We start from the raw sequence: 20900 nt of genomic DNA, 5'->3' as shown, positions 1-20900 counted from the left end.
ATGGCTGTACTACTTTATATTCCCATCAACAGTGTACCACCATTCCCCTTTCTCTGCATCCTCAGCAGCATTTGTTATTTTTGTCCTTTTGATAATAGCCTGCCTGTGGTGAGATATCTCATTGTGGTTTTGATTTGCCTTTCCCTAATGATTAGTGATGTTTAGGATTTTTTTTTTCATATACCTGTTGGCCATTTGCCTGTCTCCTTTTGAGAAATTTTTATTTGGATCTTTTGTCCATTTAAAAATAAGATATTTTTTCTGCTAATTGAATTTTTTGAGTTCCTTATGTATTCTGGTTGTTAATCCTTTGTTGAATGCATAGTTTGCAAATAGATTCTCCAGTTCTTTAGGATGTCTCTTCACTCCGTTGATTATTTCCTTTGTTGTGCAGAAGCTTCTTAGCTTGATATAGTCCCATCTGTCTATTTTGGTTGTTGTTGCCTGTGCTTTTGAGGTCCTACCCCAAAAATCATTGCACAGACCAACGTCCTGTAGCATTTTCCCAATGTTTGTTTCTAGTAGTTTCATAGGTTCAGGTCTGAGATGTAAGTCTTTAATCCATTTTGAATTGATTTGTGTATATGGTAAAAGCTGTGGATCTGGTTTCCTTCTTTTGCATAGCAATATAATCCAGTTTTCCCAGCCCTATTTATTAAAGAGACTGTCCTTTCTCCACTGTATGCCTTTGGCACCTTTGGAAATGAGTTGCCTATAAGTTCCTGGATTTTTATCTGGGTTCTGTATTCTGTTCTATTGATCTGTCTTTTGATTGGGTAATTTAGTGGAATAGAATTATTAACTACAGCACCACATGTGTATAAGCCTATAAAGGACATAGCATATTATGGTATTTGATTCTCTCTGAAATCTCACTGCCCTCTCAGGAACTTTACTGGATGTTTTACTCTCATAGCTCAGTGAGAGTAAGCTGCTCACTGAGGATCAAACAGCTTGTGACAGATCTAAGACTCACGTCTTCTCACACCTTCAAACTCTCTTTGCATCATACAGTCTACTGGCTGCTGAATTCAGAACCTTTTTGTGCAAACTAATAAAAAGCAAAATGGTTTGGGACAAATACTGTGGCCATGCTAAGTACAATGACATCCATTTAAATTATCGCTGGTCTTACCAAGGGAATGTAGAAAGGAGTCTCCAACTGACATTTTAATACTGCACTTGAAAGTAGTATTTTTCCTTCAGATTTCTTCATATTACTAGTATAATAACTGTAAGTACCCTTTAATGCTTTATATGTTGAATTAGCTGGAAGTGCCGAATTAAAAACTCTTAATGATGAATTTAAGGTATTAATGTAAATTACTCCTTCATTTAATTTAATAGTAATTCTTAATTTCTATTTAAAATAAAGATTAAGGTTTGTTTCTAGATGCCATTTAACATGATATTCCAGACTGTCAGTTTTATTTTCAAAGTTTATTGCATATTTTATTAATGCTTCTTCATAAATGACAATCTTTAGAAAACTGCTAGTTAGGCAGGCTGTGTTATATGTTTCTTTTCTTGCCCATTATTTCACTATGCTCCTAAATTTTACATCTTTTGGTTCTCACAATTTCAACCTTTGAAGAAGGGAAGCAAAAGAAATGGAATTGGCTAAAAAATTTTCTTTAACTCCTAGACTCTTTCCTGATGTGCACTAATTACATGCTTGGGTTTTTACAATAATGATAATGAAGTAAAACTACCCATTTAATCGTATTGTAACTGTGCAGGATGGGAACCTTCTCTCTTTGAAAGATAAGCTTTTAATTGAATAGATTAATGGATCAATTGTTACCTCTGCTTTGCTGCTGGAGATTCTATTTAATCACAGAAGTTCCATGTAGTGCTGGAGAGCTCAGTTGCCTGAATCTTTTTGCAAAGCGCTTACTGATGCTGTTGCTTCACTAACCAAAACAAAATAGGATTTTTCCTTGAGTCAGCTTTGTAGGTATAGAGATGAGTTTGGCATCCTACATGATTTTTTTTTTTTTTTTACCACCAAAAGCTGTTCAGAGTGTTTTTTTCTTAAATAGTTTGAAAAAAGTCTTGATATATTTTATGAAAGCACAAAAATAGTTGGTTTCTATGACAGCTGGATTGTCAACGTCTCTTCAGCTTACGTGGAGAAGGATGTGCTACTTAAATAGTGTAGGTAGAAATAGCTGTCAGAAATTGCTGCCTTTTAAAGCAATTTGAAATTATGTAAAAGGAAGTAATGATGAAATCAAGCAATTTATGTTTAATCTGGAAAAGATCCAAAAGTAATATTGTAAAAAGATCTTGAGTAATCATTTTTATCTTCCTGACATACCCCTTGTTTACTCTTGTAAACACGGAAGAAACTTGTGCCATTGTTCCTTATTGGATGCATGTGGATTTCTCACCTTGTCGTTCAACTCCTTGCAACATTTAACTTATGCATCCAGTCTTATCCTAAAATAGCCTCTTCCCTGTAGCAGTTTTCTTATCATGTAGCAGCCTACTCTCCTCACCACTCATCAGTTCTTATAAAATCTGGCTCAAGTTCTACCTCTTCATAATATATTCTTCTCTGAGTAATTTCAACTCACACTGAGTCTTACTTTCAGTATTGCTATTATATTGGTATTTATTACACATCACACTTCAGTACTTTTCCATTAATCTCTAGATGGTACATATATATGCATTTTCTCTTTTGTTTTTTACGACCATGTCAAGTATAGTTCTATAGTATGATGAAAGAATTAAAGATCTTTTACATTTAGAGAGGAGTCTACAGTAGGAAGAGTAGGTTCATTTTAATCTCTCATTTGAAATCAAGACTTTCAGTTTTTTTCAGCGGTAAAGAGCAACTTAGTCAAGTTGGCATCATGTAAACAGTTAGTGAAGATATACTTAAAATGCATCCGTAAGTTCAAACTTTATTTCGAAATATGAAAGAGCCTACACTAGGGTTGTCTGTGATCTCTAGACCTTATCAATTAATTCTAGAGAAAGCTAGAGGGAGCCATTGAGGAGTTCTACCTCCTGTCTACATTATACAGCCTTTATCTTTTTCTCCTACCAGATGTAGTTTCAATTGCTTAAAGTGCCATATTTATTGCCTCTATTAGTCCAGCTTCATTACTTGGGGAGCAGCCATTTAAAATTGCTATTAAAATCTCCAACATCCCCTAATCCTTCATTCTAAGCCACTTCATTTTTTTATATAACTAAAATTTAAATATGTGGAGGAAATTCTGTCAGGTGGATATGACTTAAAACTTATTAAGGGCCGGGTGTGGAGGCTCATGCCTCTAATTCCAGCACTTTGAGAGGCCAAATCAGGAGGACTGCTTGAGCACAGGAGTTTAAGACCAGCCTGGGCAACATAGGAATACCCCTGTCTTCACAAAAAATAAAAACAATTAGCTGGGTGTGGTGGCACATACCTGCAGTCCCAGCTACTTGGGAGGCTGAGGTAGGAGGATCACTCGAGGCCAGGAGTTCTAGGCTGCAGTGATCTATGATTGTGCCATTGCAATACACTCTGGGTGACAGAGTGAGACTCTATCTCAAAACCAAAACCAAAACTGAAAACAAAAAACCAAGAAAAAAAAGTACTAAGGATTCTATAGCCATTCTTGCACTTAATAAACTTGGCACAATCTCTAAAACTTTTTTTTTATACTTTATTTTATTTTGCCTTATTTAGACAGTAGGCATGTCTATGTCCTTCTTAATTTAGAAACGTTATGTATTTTGTATGCCCTTCTGGTATGATTTTTGGAGAAAGGTGTATCCTAAGGATATGGCTTGCTTTTGTTTCTTGGTAAGCATTTTAGGATATCATTTCGTTTTATGACAATTATTTACAAGTGAGATAAGCATCTATTATTTACAAGTGAGATAAGCATCTATTTCACTAAGAATGAAGAGATTCACAATTGACTGGGTATGTTCTATGAACATTCTTTAAAAAGTGAATATATGTCTTTCTTGTTTTCAGGTGGGTTGGTCACTTTTATGCAAATTAATAGAAATCTGTCCAGGTACAATGCAAAGCTTAATGGGACCCCAGGATGTTGGAAATGATTGGGAATTCCTTGGTGTTCACCAGTAAGTATGATAGATATGTAAAAACAAACTGCCTTGAATATTTATCTATACTCACAGCAACCTTCCCTTGATACATTGTATTTGCAATTCAAGGCTACTCTTGTTAAATTCTTTAAAATACAGATATTTTTCCTTGAGTCAATGACTTGCATTTATAGAGAGCTTTAAACTCGGAAGTTTGATTTAGAAAGGTAACATGTCAGGAGTTATTATTTTATTAATATAATCATACAGTTAATTATACTGTATGATTTATACGTAGATTTTTTCTTGTTTTTTGAGACAGAGTCTCGGTCTGTCACCAGGCCAGTGCAGTGGCATGATCTTAGCTCACTGCAACCTCTGCCTCCCAGGTTCAAGGTATACCCTTGCCTCAGTCTCCCAAGTAGCTGGGACTACAGGCGTGGGCTACCACGCCCAGCTAATTTTTTTGTATTTTAGTAGAGACAGTGTTTCACCATGTTGGCCAGGATGGTCTTGGTCTCCTGACCTCGTGATCTGCCCCCCTCGGCCTCCCAAAGTGCTGGGATTACAGGTGTGAGCCACTGTGCTGGGCCAAGTTGTAGAGTTTTGATGAGTACTTTTGAATTCAAACCATGAAGACAGTTTGCTTTTTAATAATAGAACTGATACAAACCACTAGTTCTTAAAAAAAATGGGAACTGAGAAAAGTTAGTTCTGTAAGCAGTAATTTGAAAGTTGATGTTCTACCATCTTTAAATAGTACATTTATATGTTCATATATATACATTGAGTTTAAACTATGGGTTTCAAAAAGAGGAAATTACCTTTCAGCACATCTGCAGCCAAATCTTGATGGCAATTTTACCAGCTATGTTTTTGCAGTTTGCAGCATAATGTCTTCTTAGATGAGATTACTGCCTTAGCCATAATTAATTAAGAAAATGTTTTCTGGAGAATATGTTTCCAGGAAAATACATTTTGGATAGCTTTGTTTCTTGACAGTTAAAATATCTTCTCAGCTACTCAGAAGGCTGAGGCAGGAGAATCACTTGAACCTGGGAGGCGGAGGATGCAGTGAGCTGAGATTACACCACTGCACTCCAGCGTGGGTGACAGAGTGAGACTCTCAAAAACAAACAAACAAAAAACCTTCTGTTATTAACTTTAAATCTTTTTTATACTGAATGTGACTTTTCTTTACCACAGTAAAGGAAATTGTGAATATTTCTGGCTTCCAGTGGTATATGGTTTATGAAAATTTAATTTATGTAAACCTTTTACATGTTTGTATTGCTAATCAGTATCAAGTGGTGCTGTAAATTTAGATGAATTAGAGCTGTGCATTTGTCCATAAGTGAACATATCTGTGCCTATGTATTTTCCCTTATTTGATAAATGTGTTACTCTTCTTGTTTTTAGCACATAAAGGATGTGTTTTGGAAAGAGCATATTTACAATTAATTGGAGTTCTCCTCTCTGATCTAACGTCTGTAATTCTATGTGTCAGTTCTAAAGTGTACAGCATTTGATGAGGAATTACTCAAAATATACCAGTATTTAGGAATTGTAACTTTAAGTGTCCCTTGATTTGGCTGAGAATTTCCAAGATGTCAAAATGAGCCAACCTATAGCCCCAGGGAGTGTTTGGAAAACTCATCTAGTCATATTCCTGTACAAACCAACTGTTCAAATTAAATTACATAAATGTTTATGTAGGAGATTTCATTCACTCACTTTGTTCATTCAGTCATTCATCTTCTATTAATTGAATGTTTTTTAAGCCCTCCTCTAGGGCAGAAACAATGCAGTTGAGAAGAAGATAGACACACTGCTCTCTCCAGTGGAGTGTATTAGAGCACTCCCAGCAAAAATTGATTGTAAAACATATTTCTCTTTTTGCAAAGTCTTTTTCCATCCAAAGACTTCCCAGTACTGAAGACAAATTTCTTCTGTGGTTACAAAGTCAGAAATAGTGGGAATGGTATAGGGAGAGGTAACGGCAGGGTGAGTAGGAGGAAGGCTGGCAGAGAATTGAAGACCAACTTCATTTAGTTCCTGCAATTGCCAAATGAAGATTATTCAGCTTTTCTTGAATACATACAAAGTTCTAGATGTGGCCAGTTCAGTGTTCTCCCAACGATGTAAAGCCAAACAATGCTGTGCAGGAATAGACTAGAGATTATCTTTTGGAATTTATAACTTAGGGATTAAAATTTCATGAATTGGAACTAACTAAACATTATTGATATGCTGAGTTCACGTTCTGATATAATATAGTCTTAATTTCTCTTTTAAAAAATAGTAGCAATAAATAATTTAAATGTTCAAATGAATTCTTAATTTGTACACACAAACTAACCTCTTAATTATATCTCTCTATATTTTACTATATCAACATGTCTAAGATAATTTATAAATTTACACCACATATAACAATGGCCTTGCTCTCTTGATGAATATAAGGCTTCATAATCTCTTGAATATGGAGTTGGATGAAAATAGTGAATCTTAATATTTGAATTTGAATATTTATTGGAAAATAAGTAGTGCTTCTAACCTTTGAAATGAGACACGTAATAGTTCCCTGTTGATTTTTTAACTTTATTGAAGTATAGTTGACAATTAAAAATTGTTTAAGGTATGCAATTGATTTGATATATGTGTACATTGTAAAATATTTACCACAATCAAGCTAATTAACATTTCCTGTTAGTTTAAATAAACCTGGTTCAGGTTTGTAGAAATTAAAAAACACACATGGCTAGGCATGGTGGCTCACACCTTTAATCTCAGACTTTGGGAGGCTGAGGCAGAAGGATGACTTGAGTCCAGAAGTTTGGACCAGCCTAGGCAACACAGCAAACCCCATGTCTACAAGAAAAGAATTATAAAGTTAGCCTGGCTTGGTGGTGTGTACCTAGCAAATCATAAGGTTGAGGATGGTTGTTCACTTGAGCCCAAGAGCTTGAGGTTTCAGTGAGCTATGATTGCTCCATTGCATTCCAGCCTGGGAGACAGAGAAAGACCCGTTTCTGAAAGCAGAAATAAAAAACACATAAGCTTCACTATAGGAAATTAAATACAATGAAGGTAATAAAAAGTAAGTGAACAAAAAAATCGAAATAAGCAAACTTCTGGGTATGATATTTCATTCTTATCTTGATTTCTGTTTTTAACTCTAGATTGATTCTTAAAATGCTAGCAGTTCACAATGCCAGTGTAAATCTGTCAATGATTGGACTGAAGACCTTAGATCTCCTCCTAACTTCAGGTAATACCTGTATATGTTTTTTTCGTGTTGATTCAAATTAAAAAAAAAATTGATACTATTAACTAAATGTGTTTTACTTTTTTGAAGGATCAGGATTAGGGTAGCTTCATTTAATGTCCTAAAACTGCATCTGTTTTTAGAACTAGTGATGGGATAACCTAAATATCAGTTATCTCTGAAATTCTTTCTGTTTCCATCTTTTCTCTTTACCTCTTTTCTCTGTACTTTGCCTCTCAAAAATCTCATTCAATACCTTGGTTTTAAACATTACCTTATATATTATCCCCAAAATCTCTATTTGTAGCCAGATGTTTGCTCCCCAAATCTGGACCCACATCTCATATTTCCCTAGGTTTCATTTCATATTCATGCCCTTGCCATTATTATACCTTTCTCCATATATGTCTTTAATGTTTGCTATAATACATGTTTTGGAGTATGCCATCATAGTTACATTTTGAAAATATGTAGCATTACTTCTTGAGTATTTGCTAGATGCCAGGCTTCACAGGTAAAATGCTTCACATGCTTTTAAATACATAAACCTGAAAACACCCCTTGAGATAAGGATTTTATCTCAGTTTTCAAAGTGAGAAACACTGGAGGGCAGAGAAGTTGCTTCAGCCACTAAATGGTAGAAACAGGGTCTGATTCTCCATGTCTTGCCTGAGAAAACTTTTGCCTGGAAGATAACAAACCTGAAAACAAAAAAATCTTGAAATGATTCCATGGTTGTTGGCATTGTTGTGCTGAACACTGGCTGTTGTATAAGGTTCAGAGAAGAAAGGCTGCTCACAGGGAGCTAATCTTGAAGGGCTGGGAAGAGTTTCCTTCCATGTAGAGGAGGGCTTTTTAGGTTGAGAGAAGTATGGGTGCAGAGGCCTGGGAGGACAGCATGACAGAGGCTGTGGGACATGTGGGTGGGAAGGTTTTAAATGGCCTCCTCAGTCCTCATCAGCCCGGTGAAGAGATGAAGACCTTGTGGAAGAAAAAGGAAGGAAGACGAGATCATGAGGGAAAAACAAGGTGGTACTCAGCATTTCACCACAGCTTTTCATGAACGTGTTGTACAAAATGTACTAACAGTCTTTTTTTTTTTTTTGAGACGAAGTTTTGCTCTTGTTACCCAGGCTGGAGTGCAATGGCGCGATCTCGGCTCACCGCAACCTCTGCCTCCTGGGTTCAGGCAATTCTCCGGACTCAGCCTCCTGAGTAGCTGGGATTACAGGCACACACCACCATGCCCAGCTAATTTTTTGTATTTTTAGTAGAGATGTGGTTTCACCATGTTGACCAGGATGGTCTCGATCTCTTGACCTCATGATCCACCGGCCTTGGCCTCCCAAAGTGCAGGGATTACAGGCTTGACCCACCGTGCCCCACCGCACTAACAGTCTTAACCATGATTTAGTTTAACCTCATCCTTGGGAGGCATTTTTTGTTTTGTTTTGAGGGGGATTCATTCTCCATTTGGCAGTGGACAGGAAGGTGAGGGTTTATTAATCTGAAAATTTCCCAACACTGGAATATATTGAAGTTAGCCTCATACAGTACTGCCACTCCTATTCCGGTATTATTATTTTTATTGACAGAATAAATGTTATTTGTGTTATGTTTTAGATTATGATAAAAGATGTTTAGTCTAGCAAAAGGCAAGAGTATGACATGCAGTTCATCCAAATACAAAGAGATACCAGAGAAAATGTGAATCGAGCAGAGTGTAGCGTATTTGGAATGAAGACTGTGTGGAAGGATGAAGGGCTGATGAGATGCATGAACTGTAGTCACTCATGTGAAGGGTCTTGTTTTTCATACTAAGGAGTATGAGAAGATCTTAGATTTCAGCAATGAATTTGCAAATTCACGTTTGTGTTTTAGAAATATAATGCATGCAGTAAACTAGTTGGGTAGAGATTGGGGCCTGTAGAGCAATTAAGCAGCTGTTTTTGCATTCTAGTTGAGAATACAAAACACGACAGGAATGAAGGTGCCTTGTTCAAAATGAGTTTTGTTGAAAAGGAATTTTCAAGATAGGTGGGATATATACTTAAAGGACTTGGTAATGAATTGATTTGTTATTAGATAGAGAATGAGAAGAGAAAAGGAGGGTGGAAGAAGGAAGATGACTCAGGAGTGTCTCTTGGGTAGCTATTGGATTATGGTATCGTTGATGAAGACAGGGAACAGGAGTAGACTAGGTTTGGGGTACCTGTGGAATGTTCAGATGTTGTCTAAGAGGCATAGGAATATATTTCAGGAGTTTGGGACAAGTTGTCTAGGCTAGAAGTACTGATTGAGACTCATAAAATTATAGTAAAGTGACCTGGGAGTTTATCTCATTTAGAAAGATCTAGAGCTTGATAAATGTCACATCCAGGGCAGTTAAGTGGTTTATCAACAAAGAAAGAAAGAAACAAACAAAAACACAAAAACCCATGGGTCTACAAACCATTCACAGTCTTCATGTAAAAATTCACACATTAAACGTTAAAGCAGCTGTTTATTGAGAGCATATCATTCTCTTCAAAACAGGTAAAATCACCTTGCTGATATTGGATGAAGAAAGTGATATTTTCTTGTTAATTTTTGATGCCTTGCACTCATTTCCAACCAATGATGAAGTCCAGAAACTTGGATGCAAAGCTTTACATGTGTTGTTTGAGAGAGGTATTTTAAAATGTCAAATTCCTCATTTTAAACTATATATAAGGAAAAAAAACTTATACTGGGAAAAGTAGAACAGTTATAATAAGAATAGGGTGTCTAAAATCCTGTATTTATTAAGAAGTGGAGTTGTCTGTCAAAGGTGAAGAATGGGGTTAATTCGGAAGTATTGCTTGTTATTGTGGAGTGAATTTCATTCATAGGTTATAAATCATGCAATTGGAATAGACTTTCTTAAATTGCTTAACAAGGCATAAGGTTTACTTTGAAAACTGGAGGTGTGGCTGTTATGAAAGAAAAAATAAAACTGTTAAGCCAATCATGGGTTACACTGGGTTTATGATGTTGAGTCATCATCAGAAATCTTAGAAATTGCTAAAGGCTCTGCATAAAGAGCCAGGAGGTTTATGAAGTGTCCCTCAGGAAAAAGACTAATATGCATTTCATAGCCTGGCCCTAGATTGATAACTGAGATTATCATGTAATTTTAGAGTTAGTTGGAGTCCTTGTTTAGCCTTTCCAGTGGCTGAGGAGGAAGCAGGCCAGAACAAGTGAGCAACCTGCCTGAGGGCATGGAGCTTGTGATAGCGCAGTTCAATTACCAATTATTTTGAGAGCCCCTTTTGTATCATTATGAGAGCCAACTGTGCCAGGGGTTTAGGATAAGAATGATTTATGCCGGTCCTGGGTCAGTTATCAGTTTACCCGTCTAATTTCTCATAGTTGCCAGAATGAGATAGATCACCTGATAACTCTTGAATTCCCTGTCTCCGTCCAGAAGGATTTTAAACAGCTTATGATAATTATACTACACAACAGTAAACACAATGGGTGAGGAAATGGGCGAAGGGGCTACAGTGTAAATCTAGGTTAAGTTTACTGTGTTCTTAGGGTCCTGCATATTTGCAAAGGGGTGGGCCATAAATTTGTCTGTTTGCTTCCTATCTGACAAAAAAAAGAGGTTAATATCGTTGATTACAAAGGTGCTTAAGATAAAAGTAAATCTATTACTCAGGAGAAGCAATTGGTCTCCTGGGAGATCTGAGAAACATCTTCCCATGGGTCTGCCTGGATGAGACAATAAAGGACATACATTTTGCAAGGAATACAAAGCATATTGCAGTGAGAGTGACTCTGTCAAGAGTCAGAATAGCATGGGCCTGGTACCCAGCTCTTTGATAATCATACACCGTAAAATAGAAGATAGTTTATTGCAAGTAAGGAATGTCTTTCAGACTATCTTGTATAAATGTTATATCTTGCAACTGAGCTTTTGATGAGCATTAGGACGAAATTGACGTTCTATTGTTTTGCAGGGCCTATAACCTTGTGTGTGGAAGCTTAGGGGCACATTCTTATTCATGGAAGAAGGGCTAACATTACTCTCTTACCAGCATTGTTTAGTCCATCTAGGACACTGGAGATAGACGATGGAATGTTACAAAGAAGAACGTTACTCAGTAGAAAAATCATCAGTGCTGAGAGGGTTATGCTTATAAATGTAGAGTAGAAAAATTTCTGATTTTTCCAGGAGATGCAGGTTCTCCAGGACTCAGGGGCAACTACATAGTTAATTTTCAGAATTTGGGCGTGTACTGTGGAAGCTAGACCATAAAGTGAGAAAGTTCCTTGATATTCTTCACTTGTTAGAAAAACCTAACCAATTTCATATTATGTAAGTATATAGGGATACTCTGACATAAAATGAAAAAAATTAATGTTAATCGCTTAGAGTGCTGCATTTTCTAACATATTTCTGGCGTCATTCTCAGGCTAGATAAAATAGAATTTTATACATATTTTTGAGGTTCTTGCCCAGTAACAATGATTCCAAATGGAACTTACTGGCTCGATCAAATAACTTTAATTGTGAAAATCAATGATGTATATTTTTACTGTCTGATGGAAAACCATTAAGAGAGTATTTCAAAGTCTGATTACTTGCCATTTGCTCAAATTCACAACTCTTGAACCGGCAGGTTTAGCTGAGCTGCCCTTTGGCAGTCTACCATTAATACTTCCCTTTTATGTATTGCAATGTGTCCATTTCCAGATGGCCATCTTTATTAGTCACTGTCAGTTTTCTCTAGAATTTCCCAAGTGAAATTGTAAATCATTTTGTTTTTCTGAGAACTGTTTGCTGACTAGTACTTTTACGTGTGAAAACATGGAGTAACTAACATAGGCCAAAACAAAATTATTTTAATTTCCATAGCTTGTTTTCCCATTATATCACTCTTAGGAAGGGCTGTTTTTCAAAAATGTATATTTTATTTAAGGAGATCATACTTGATGTATCTTATCTAACTATCATGAATATTGTAATTTTTGAATAATTAAACGTTTATCTCATCTTTAAGCTTATTCAGTATTTTTGTCTTTCACTTTTTAGTCTCAGAGGAGCAACTGACTGAATTTGTTGAGAACAAAGATTATATGATATTGTTAAGTGCGTTAAAAAATTTTAAAGAAGAAGAGGAAATTGTGCTTCATGTGCTGCATTGTTTACATTCTCTAGCGATTCCATGTGAGTAGCATTTATTTGTGATTTCTTTTTTGTGTCTGAATAATCATGGTATATCTCTTTCTGAGTATATTTTAAAAATATATGTTAACAATTTAACAATATTTTTATTATTCAGAAACTTGTGGATGAGAAACCCATTCATTTATTTATTCATTTAATTAATTTACATTCATTGACACTATACTGAAGCTGGCTGTGGGCTTGGTGCTTGGGAAACCATAGGGGAAAATACAAATATGTTCCTTACTTTTTCAGAGCTCCTAGTACAATGGGGACACATATAAGTACAGAGGTGATTACAATGACAGAAGTACCTAGAGCTAGAAGAACAAATAGAAAGTGAGGCAATGTCTCTTAGCAAAGATTGAGTAAGTAGAGCTTCCTGTGCAAGGAGGTATGGGCTGAAGTGAGAATGCAGGCAAAGAGGCCCAGAAAGTGGGCATGGTTAGTGTAAAGATGCTGGCTCAAGAGAGAGCAGAGTGCTTTCAAGAAGACAAAAGTAGCTCAGTAAAGGTGTGGGGTTATGAGTGTGAATGTGGCATGCATGTGTATGTGTGCCACTGTGCATGCACATCCCCAAATATCCATTTGTGTTTCATTGATGGAGGCAAGGAGCTTGATAAGAGGCAGAGGATGAGGCCAGAGACATGAAGTGGAGAGCATGGAGGGCCTAAAAAGCCACATGAAGGAGTTTGAATTTTATTTTTATTCTTGATTAGCATTTTAATGATGTTTTGAAATCTAGCCAGATTTTTCACCAAAAATATTAATCAGAAGAAACTAATTTGATGTGTGTGTCACCAATGATTGCTAAAAGGCTAAAATAATGGCTTATATTCTGTTTTGTTTTGTAAGTGCCCATTAACACTATTGTATTTCATGTGTTACTTTTGTGGGTTTCTATAGAATATACATATGCATCTAGTGATATTTTTATCCTCACACGTGAAGTTTTGAGGATTAAATGAGTTAAACAATGTAGAACAACATGGTATGTATTAAGTATTCTAAAATCACTGACAGGATTATTACAAAATATGTATTTTATTTGTATGCTGTTTACTATATGTAATATGCATTTATGGTTTCAGATATGGAAATAACTATGTTAGTCTGAAGATGTGAGCTTTCAGTGTAGGCAGGGTGAAAACCCACTGTCCTTGTGAAAGAATGCCTTTTTTTGGTGATGTTTATAAAATCACAAAGTTTTCTTATCCAAAGGAAATTAAACACTGGGAAGTGGGTGGGGCTGAACAATAATAGAGAAAAGACATGCTTTTACATCTCTCTGAGTCATCACTGCAAAAGAACTGAATATATTTTTCATTATACTTTTCCTTGGCTATATATATATTCATTTATTTATTTATTTTGGGCTGGCAGTTTTAGGAATCCATTGTTTTTCACCCACATCTGACATAACTCCAGTAAAAATGTGTTGATTCATAATGCAAAAGTCAAAGAAAGTAGCAGCTAAAAATTAAGAAGTCAGAGGATTTTAAAACACTGATTCTAACTGAAAAACATTTGCTTTTCGGTCTTTAAGTCTATTGTTCTGAGTAAAAGCAGATAATTGCTTTAACAGACCATTTTCTTACGTTATTAAATTTTTTTAGGTTTAAGCATTATAATATACTTTTTGTGAAAACAGTTGATTAGTTGGGGCTGTGCCAAAAAAGAAACTAAAATGTTTTGCAAACAGCCTTTTAAAAAAAAGATATTTGGCTGGGGGCGGTGGCTCAAGCCTGTAATCCCAGCACTTTGGGAGGCTGAGGCAGGTGGATCACGAGGTGAAGATATCGAGACCATCCTGGTCAACATGGTAAAACCCCATCTCTACTAAAAATACAAAATATTAGCTGGGCATGGTGGCACGTGCCTGTAATCCCAGCTCCTCAGGAGGCTGAGGCAGGAGAATTGCCTGAACCCGGGAGGTGGAGGTTGTGGTGAGCCGAGATCGCGCCATTGCACTCCAGCCTGGGTAACAAGAGCAAAACTCCGTCTCAAAAAAAAAAAAAAAAGATAGTTAACATTTCATGCAGAGATATACATATTTTCTCCATGTAGGTTCATGTCTCACTCCGCTTATCGATTAATTGCTTTTCCTGGTAGAGTTTCACCTGTGTTTGTCCTTTGAATATGTATTTTAATATTATGCCTCCCCTCTTTCTTTCTCCCATCTATTTTGGAGCCTTCAGGAAGCTTGATTTTGTTGCCTTGTACATTGGTTGCTCTTCTGGATTGGAGGAAATGGGTCATAGTTGATTTTAAATGTTCTGTCTGGTGACTTATTCCTGATTTTATTTCTGTGGTTGGGGAAAACAAACAATGCAAAAGTCATTATCCAATGGAATCGAGCCTCATTAAGAAATAGACCCTCCGATTTATTTGAATATATTTATTTGAAAACTTATGACCAATACATTACATTTTCAGACTTTTATCTTCAGTACTTTTCATTTTATTTTCAGTACTAGAAGTACTCTTAATTTTGTCTTTTTTTGGTCTTAAGGCTTTATGCCAAGAAACAGGAATCAAGTAATTTTTCCTTAATGAGGAAGATGAGTCCTACATCCCATTATGTTATCAATAAACAGCATAGCATTTTTTTTACAGCTGCTGACAGAACATGTTGTTTAAATTTGGAAATGCAGTCATTATGTTGTCCTCTATTTACAATCTATATAAGATGTCTTTGTATGCAAATTTGAAAGGAGAAAATGCTTACCTTATTGATAATTATGATCTCTTTAAATTCAGGCAATAATGTGGAAGTCCTCATGAGTGGCAATGTCAGGTGTTATAATATTGTGGTGGAAGCTATGAAAGCATTCCCTTTCAGTGAAAAAATTCAGGAAGTGAGTTGCTGCTTGCTCCATAGGCTTACATTAGGTGAGTTTCTTAATCTATCATCACAATCTGTATGATATACATGTATATAATATATATGTTTTATATATGTAAACATATATATGTTGTAACATATGTAAAACATATATATGTTGCATAATGATAGATAAGTAGCATATTGACATACTTTGAATGAAAATATTGTAAAGTCCCAGAAAAAGTAAATAAAAAAAAAATGCTGTAAATTAACAAACTGTTCTGCTCTGCCTAGATGGAATTTAAAAGAAAGTGTCAAAAATAGGTGTCTAGAATGTAAAACAAGTATTATTTTGGCTGAGTGTGTTGGCTCACGCAGGTAATTCCAGCACTTTGGGAGGCTGAAGTGGTTGGATCACATGAGGTCAGGAGTTTGAGACTGGCCTGGCAACAGGGTGAAACCCCATCTCCAATAAAAATGCAAAAAAGTTATCTGTGCATGGTGGCAGGTGCCTGTAATCCCAGTTACTCAGAAGGCTGAGGTATGGGAATCTCTTGAGCCCAGAAGGCGGAGGTTGCAGTCAGCCATCATGCCACTGCATTTCAGCCTGGGCAACAGAGTAAGACTCTGTCTTAAAAAAAAAAAAAAGAAAAAAAAGTATTATCTTAATCTTATTTTTATAGAGGTAGTTCTATAGTTGAGTTTTGTATTGTTACGGCTATATGTATAATGTAATTATGTAAGAGTTGATATGTATAAATGTAAAGCATAATGCAAAGAACTTGCCATTTAACTTAAATGTTGTATATTCCCAGTGGTGGAAGCTAAACTGGTCTTCTTCCTGCCCTTGCTTTCTCCGTAGAGGTTAACACTCTCTAAAATTTTGTGTTTACAAATCTTTTGCCTTATAAATACGATTTACTACATTTTAATGTTTCTTTAAGAAAAATTGTTACTGTTTACCTGCTTTTGCTTCATCAAAATGTAATCATACTGTATATTGTCTTCTGTAATTTTCAAATATCAATACTATGTCTATAAGAATCAGAAATATTTCTGCTTGTGGTTGCATGTAGTATTTGATTATTTGTATATACCACAATTTATTTTCCTATTTGTCTATCCATGGATATTTGGGTTCTTTCTTGTTTCATTCTATTATCTGTGTTTTTAGAAAAATATAAATAAGGGTAAATATTAAAAAAATATTTATTTGCCATTGATATGTCCTTCTTTGTTGAAATACACAATCTGTCATTTATCAATATTTTTCACAGTATAGTCTGTCTTTTTAAAACTGATTCATAGATTCTGGATAATAATGTCTTGGTGGTAGGTTATACATATTGAAAATACCTTCCCTTGACTTATAGCATGTCCTTTCACTATCTTTATGGTGGCTTTCGTGATATAGTTAAATTTAATAATTAGTTATGCTGTTTAAAGAATCTTTCCTTTCCCTAAGATAATAAATATATTGCATATTTTATTCTAACTCTTTCTCATTTATTAAACTGTTGCAGTTTCTTTTTGTAAAGTAAGAACCCATTCCCCCTCTTTTTTCAATATGGAGAGCTAGTTGTCCTCATAGCACAATTTATTATAGATTCACCCACTTCCCAGTGGTGTGGTACGTCAAATATGTATTTACGTTCTGTTCTTGCTGTTCTGGTGCATTAATCTGATTTGTCTGAATCAATATAACACTATTTATATTAATAGTTCTGTAAGTCCCGATATCTGAAAAGCTAATAGGTCAAGTCACTATGCATTCTTTTTTAGGCACAGCTTGACTTTTTTCTTGGGCCTTTAATATTCTATACAAATTTTAGGATTAACTTGTCCAGTTCTCTGTAAAACACTGTTGGGATTTTGACTGAAATTGCACAAAATATGTGGATTATTTTAAGAAGAATTGACATCTTTACATTATAATTTCTTCTATACTTGTCTTGCACATCTTAGTTATTTCTACATATCTTATTTTTTGTTATTATTGTAAATGATATCTCTTTTAAAATCATATTTTTGAACTGTGTTTTCATAAAGAAATGCAAATGATTTTTTGTATATTGAGCTAACCTACCTTTCTGAACTTTTTTGTTAATTCTGACAATTTGTTTCTAAAGGCCCTTAAGTTCTCTTATAACAATCATTTAATTTGTAATAAATGGCAGTCTGAGTTCTTCCTTTCTGCTTTTTATATTCTTTATTTCATTTCCTTTTCTTCTTACATGTTAAATAGAGGCAGTGTTAGTAGACATCCTTATCTTACTCTTTTTCCTGATTTTAAACAGAACATTTTAATATTCTCCCATCCAAAATAATGCATCTCATAAGGGTTTAAATTTTAAAAAATTGTTAAAAAATTTTATTTTATTTCTTGTTTGCTTTTATTTTTACAATGTGGGCTTTAAAAAATCATATATGAATATTAAATTTTATCAAATATACTTAAAATATAGTAAGTCTTTTTTTTCCCTTTTCATTTTGTTAATATGAAAAATAGATCTACAGGTTTTCTAATACTAAACCACTTTGCACTCCACGATAAATTCAACTTGGTCACATATTAGATTTTTGAAAACATTTCTAAAAATCTTCTCTGTTTATTTTCACATATACCAGGTGAGTTTTGGCAGCCTCTTGTTTAATCTTGTTTTTTTTTTTCTTTTTCACTCTTTGTTTTTGTTAAAAAAATTCTTTTATTTCTTTAATGATTAATACATAGCTATTTTGTGTTTTGTATCTGTTAACTATATATAAAGTTCTGTGGAGTCTAAACCAACAGCTTCTACGCCTACTGCCCATCAGTCATAGAGCCTTGTTTTCTTGTATGCTTGTGAGTTTCTCTTTGTTTGAGCTTAATATTTGAGCATCCTGAGGACTTAAATTAAAGATGCTTCTCCAGAGGTGTTTTCCAGTAGCCAGAGCACAGGACTGACCTGGTAGCAGTTTATGATCTTAAGATCCAGGCTTACTGTGAGAGACTCTGGTTTGAATTACCTTACTTTGGAGAGAGTCTGAAACTAGTTTGTTTAATGCAGTACCAGAATTCATGCTTTCCCACAAGACTACTCTGGCTTTGAACTCAGAGCTTTTGATTCAACTTCTTTTTGAACTACCCCTGCCTCTCAACACACACACCTTGGAAATTTCCTTAATATTTTTGTGAGTGAGCACAACAATGTGCTTAAAAGTGAGTGGTTGGTGAATAATAAGAAATGATTGTTAACTGTTGGAAATTGATTCTGATGACATTTTCCCAAAAGAATAACCAGAAATATTTTGTGCAAAATTAGGATTATTATAATAGGCATTTAGTTTTTCATCATTACTATTGGGGGAAAATCATTAATCATTTGAAAAAACTAATTGGCATGTCTCCATTTTAGCAACTTGTATTTTCACTTCTAGTATCATGACTATATCCCCTGTATAATTTGGAAATTGATTTTACCATTAGGAAAGTTCCTAGTTTCAGTTAAAATGAATTTTTTGTAAGTTGAATTCTATTTTACGTGCACAACTTTGGTTGTTTCTTTCCTTGATAAGCATTTATTGAATGTTATTATATGACTAAAACTCTAAGATAATATTTTAATATTTCTTTCATAGTTTTCATATATATATAAGAAAACTTCATATACTTCATATACTTCATATATATGAATCTACTTGTATACTTTATGTATACATATATATATACATTGTATATAAGTGCATATAAATATATATTTATAAATGTATGGAAATATACATGAAATATATATCCAAATGTATATAAATATATAAATGTATTTAAATACACAAATATGCAAATGCTTATAAGTATAGATACATTTATATATACAAAAATTATATATATATATATACTGTGTTTGCACATATACATATGTACACAGTATTTTTAATCCAGGCAACAGTCTTGGGAGATGGGATACAGTTATTATTTCCACATTTACGGATGAGGTCCTGTGGTTCAACAAGTCTTTGTGTTTTATTCAAGATCATGTAAGCAGTAAGGGCTGAAATTAGGCTGAGAACCCAGATTTCTTCATCCCTAAAGAAGTATTTCTTCTAAAATATGGTCGCTGATTATTAGTTTATCTCTATCAGGTGTTACTTTAGTCGTTATTTTTCATGAGAAGATTGTGGTACAATCTGGCTGATTTCTGATAATGTTTTAATTCAGGTCAATTTGTTTAATCTGGCTGATTTCTGATAATGTTTTAATTCAAAGTCAATTTCTTTAATCTAGGTGTTAGAGTAGCACACTCCTGTACAATTCTCTGTTTCATGTTTTACAATTTACCACAGTCAAGTTATAACTTGCGCGTGTTACGTTAAAATGTGAGTTCACCTTAATTTCTTGAAATGAGACAGAGGAAGAGGTAGTTTTGCTTTTGTGATTAGGGAAATGCTACCTTACTACCAAATGGTCTAGAAGAACACATTAAAGTTGCTTGATATTATACTGTAAAAATTAAATAAACCATGGCAACTGTCATGTCATATGTAACTTTTTTATTATTCTGTAACATTTTCTGAAAATAAAAAGTGATCAATTTGATCTTCAGGTAAAGATTTTTTTTCTCTTATTTATTTCTTAGTGGATTATTATTTGTTCCATTTAATGAGTAGATAATTCATTGTTGCTTTATTGTTTCAAAAGAAGCTGAATAAAACTCTTAACGTTTTCTTCATAGTTAAAATTAAAACCTCAAGCAAATAAATAAATATTTAATGTTTTGCCAAATTATGTAATCTAATTATGGGCTTAATGCATTTAAGGGCTTTGTACAGTTTACTGTATACTTTCACACAAGTTGTCTGAACATAAAGTTCAGACAATCCTGCTGTTTTCTCAGAGTCACTCAGTGAGACAATGACAGAACAGCTGCCAGCAGTTGTGTGGGTATAATAGGGTGAAGAGAGTGATGGGGTTAACCCAAGTTTAGACAAGCTGGTAAAAGTAGAAGAAAATCTTTTTGAAAGCACTATTGATCACTAAGGGCTGTGAAGCATGTCTGCTTGGTGGGTGAATGTGGAAGAGGCAACAGCTCGGGCAGACATTGGTAAAGGCGTGCTCTGCCTAGTTCAACTGCCTTTTGATTGTGAGCCCGTTGATGAATATTTGGTTTGGGCTTTAGATTTTTTATGATCCAGGATTTTTTCCATTTCTGGCTTTGAATCTCACAGATCACTTAGTTACACTTGTAGCTGAATAGGAGTTTCAATTCTTTCTTGTAGAAAGAAGCTTGGTGACTGTTGGTGAGTTACAAATAAGCCAAATGGAAGAAGGTACATATTTCTGGGATATCAGATAAAGTTTTTCCTCATAAGGATTTAGACTATTGGATATCATATTAATTCTCAGAAGAGTGGGCATAAATAGATATGGGAGTTCTTCCTGGGGTGGGTTGGAGGTGGTGAAATATCTTGTTGTTGTAGTTTTTTTTTTTTTTTTCTGAGATCATCATAGACAAGATCAAATAATGGTAAGCATGCCACTGAATTTTCTGAGCACTGTTCCTTTAATTGAAAGAGGAGTTTTT

The 20900-nt window shown here is 34.6% G+C and overlaps 1 protein-coding gene across 18 annotated transcripts in view; it reads left to right on the top strand.

Annotated features, from left to right (window-relative positions):
- LRRK2 (leucine rich repeat kinase 2) overlaps window positions 1-20900 on the top strand; it is a 152957-nt gene that overhangs the window by 3462 nt on the left and 128595 nt on the right. For 4 of the 18 annotated variants that reach the window (XM_078338012.1, XM_002752367.6, XM_078338023.1 and 1 more), the window contains exons 3-7: window positions 3980-4089; window positions 7236-7324; window positions 9857-9991; window positions 12381-12515; window positions 15276-15407. In XM_078338012.1, the coding sequence (XP_078194138.1) occupies window positions 3980-4089; window positions 7236-7324; window positions 9857-9991; window positions 12381-12515; window positions 15276-15407 (601 nt within the window). Of the gene's footprint in view, window positions 1-3979; window positions 4090-7235; window positions 7325-9856; window positions 9992-12380; window positions 12516-15275; window positions 15408-20595; window positions 20647-20900 lie in introns of all 18 variants that reach the window. The other 14 variants (XM_078338015.1, XM_078338014.1, XM_078338024.1 and 11 more) reach the window with 7 other exon arrangements.

Source organism: Callithrix jacchus, chromosome 9 (assembly GCF_049354715.1).
Source record: "Callithrix jacchus isolate 240 chromosome 9, calJac240_pri, whole genome shotgun sequence".
In the NCBI taxonomy this organism is placed as follows: domain Eukaryota; kingdom Metazoa; phylum Chordata; class Mammalia; order Primates; family Cebidae; genus Callithrix; species Callithrix jacchus.
Note: the sequence above shows the minus strand (reverse complement) of the source record. Positions and strands in the feature narration are given on the sequence as shown.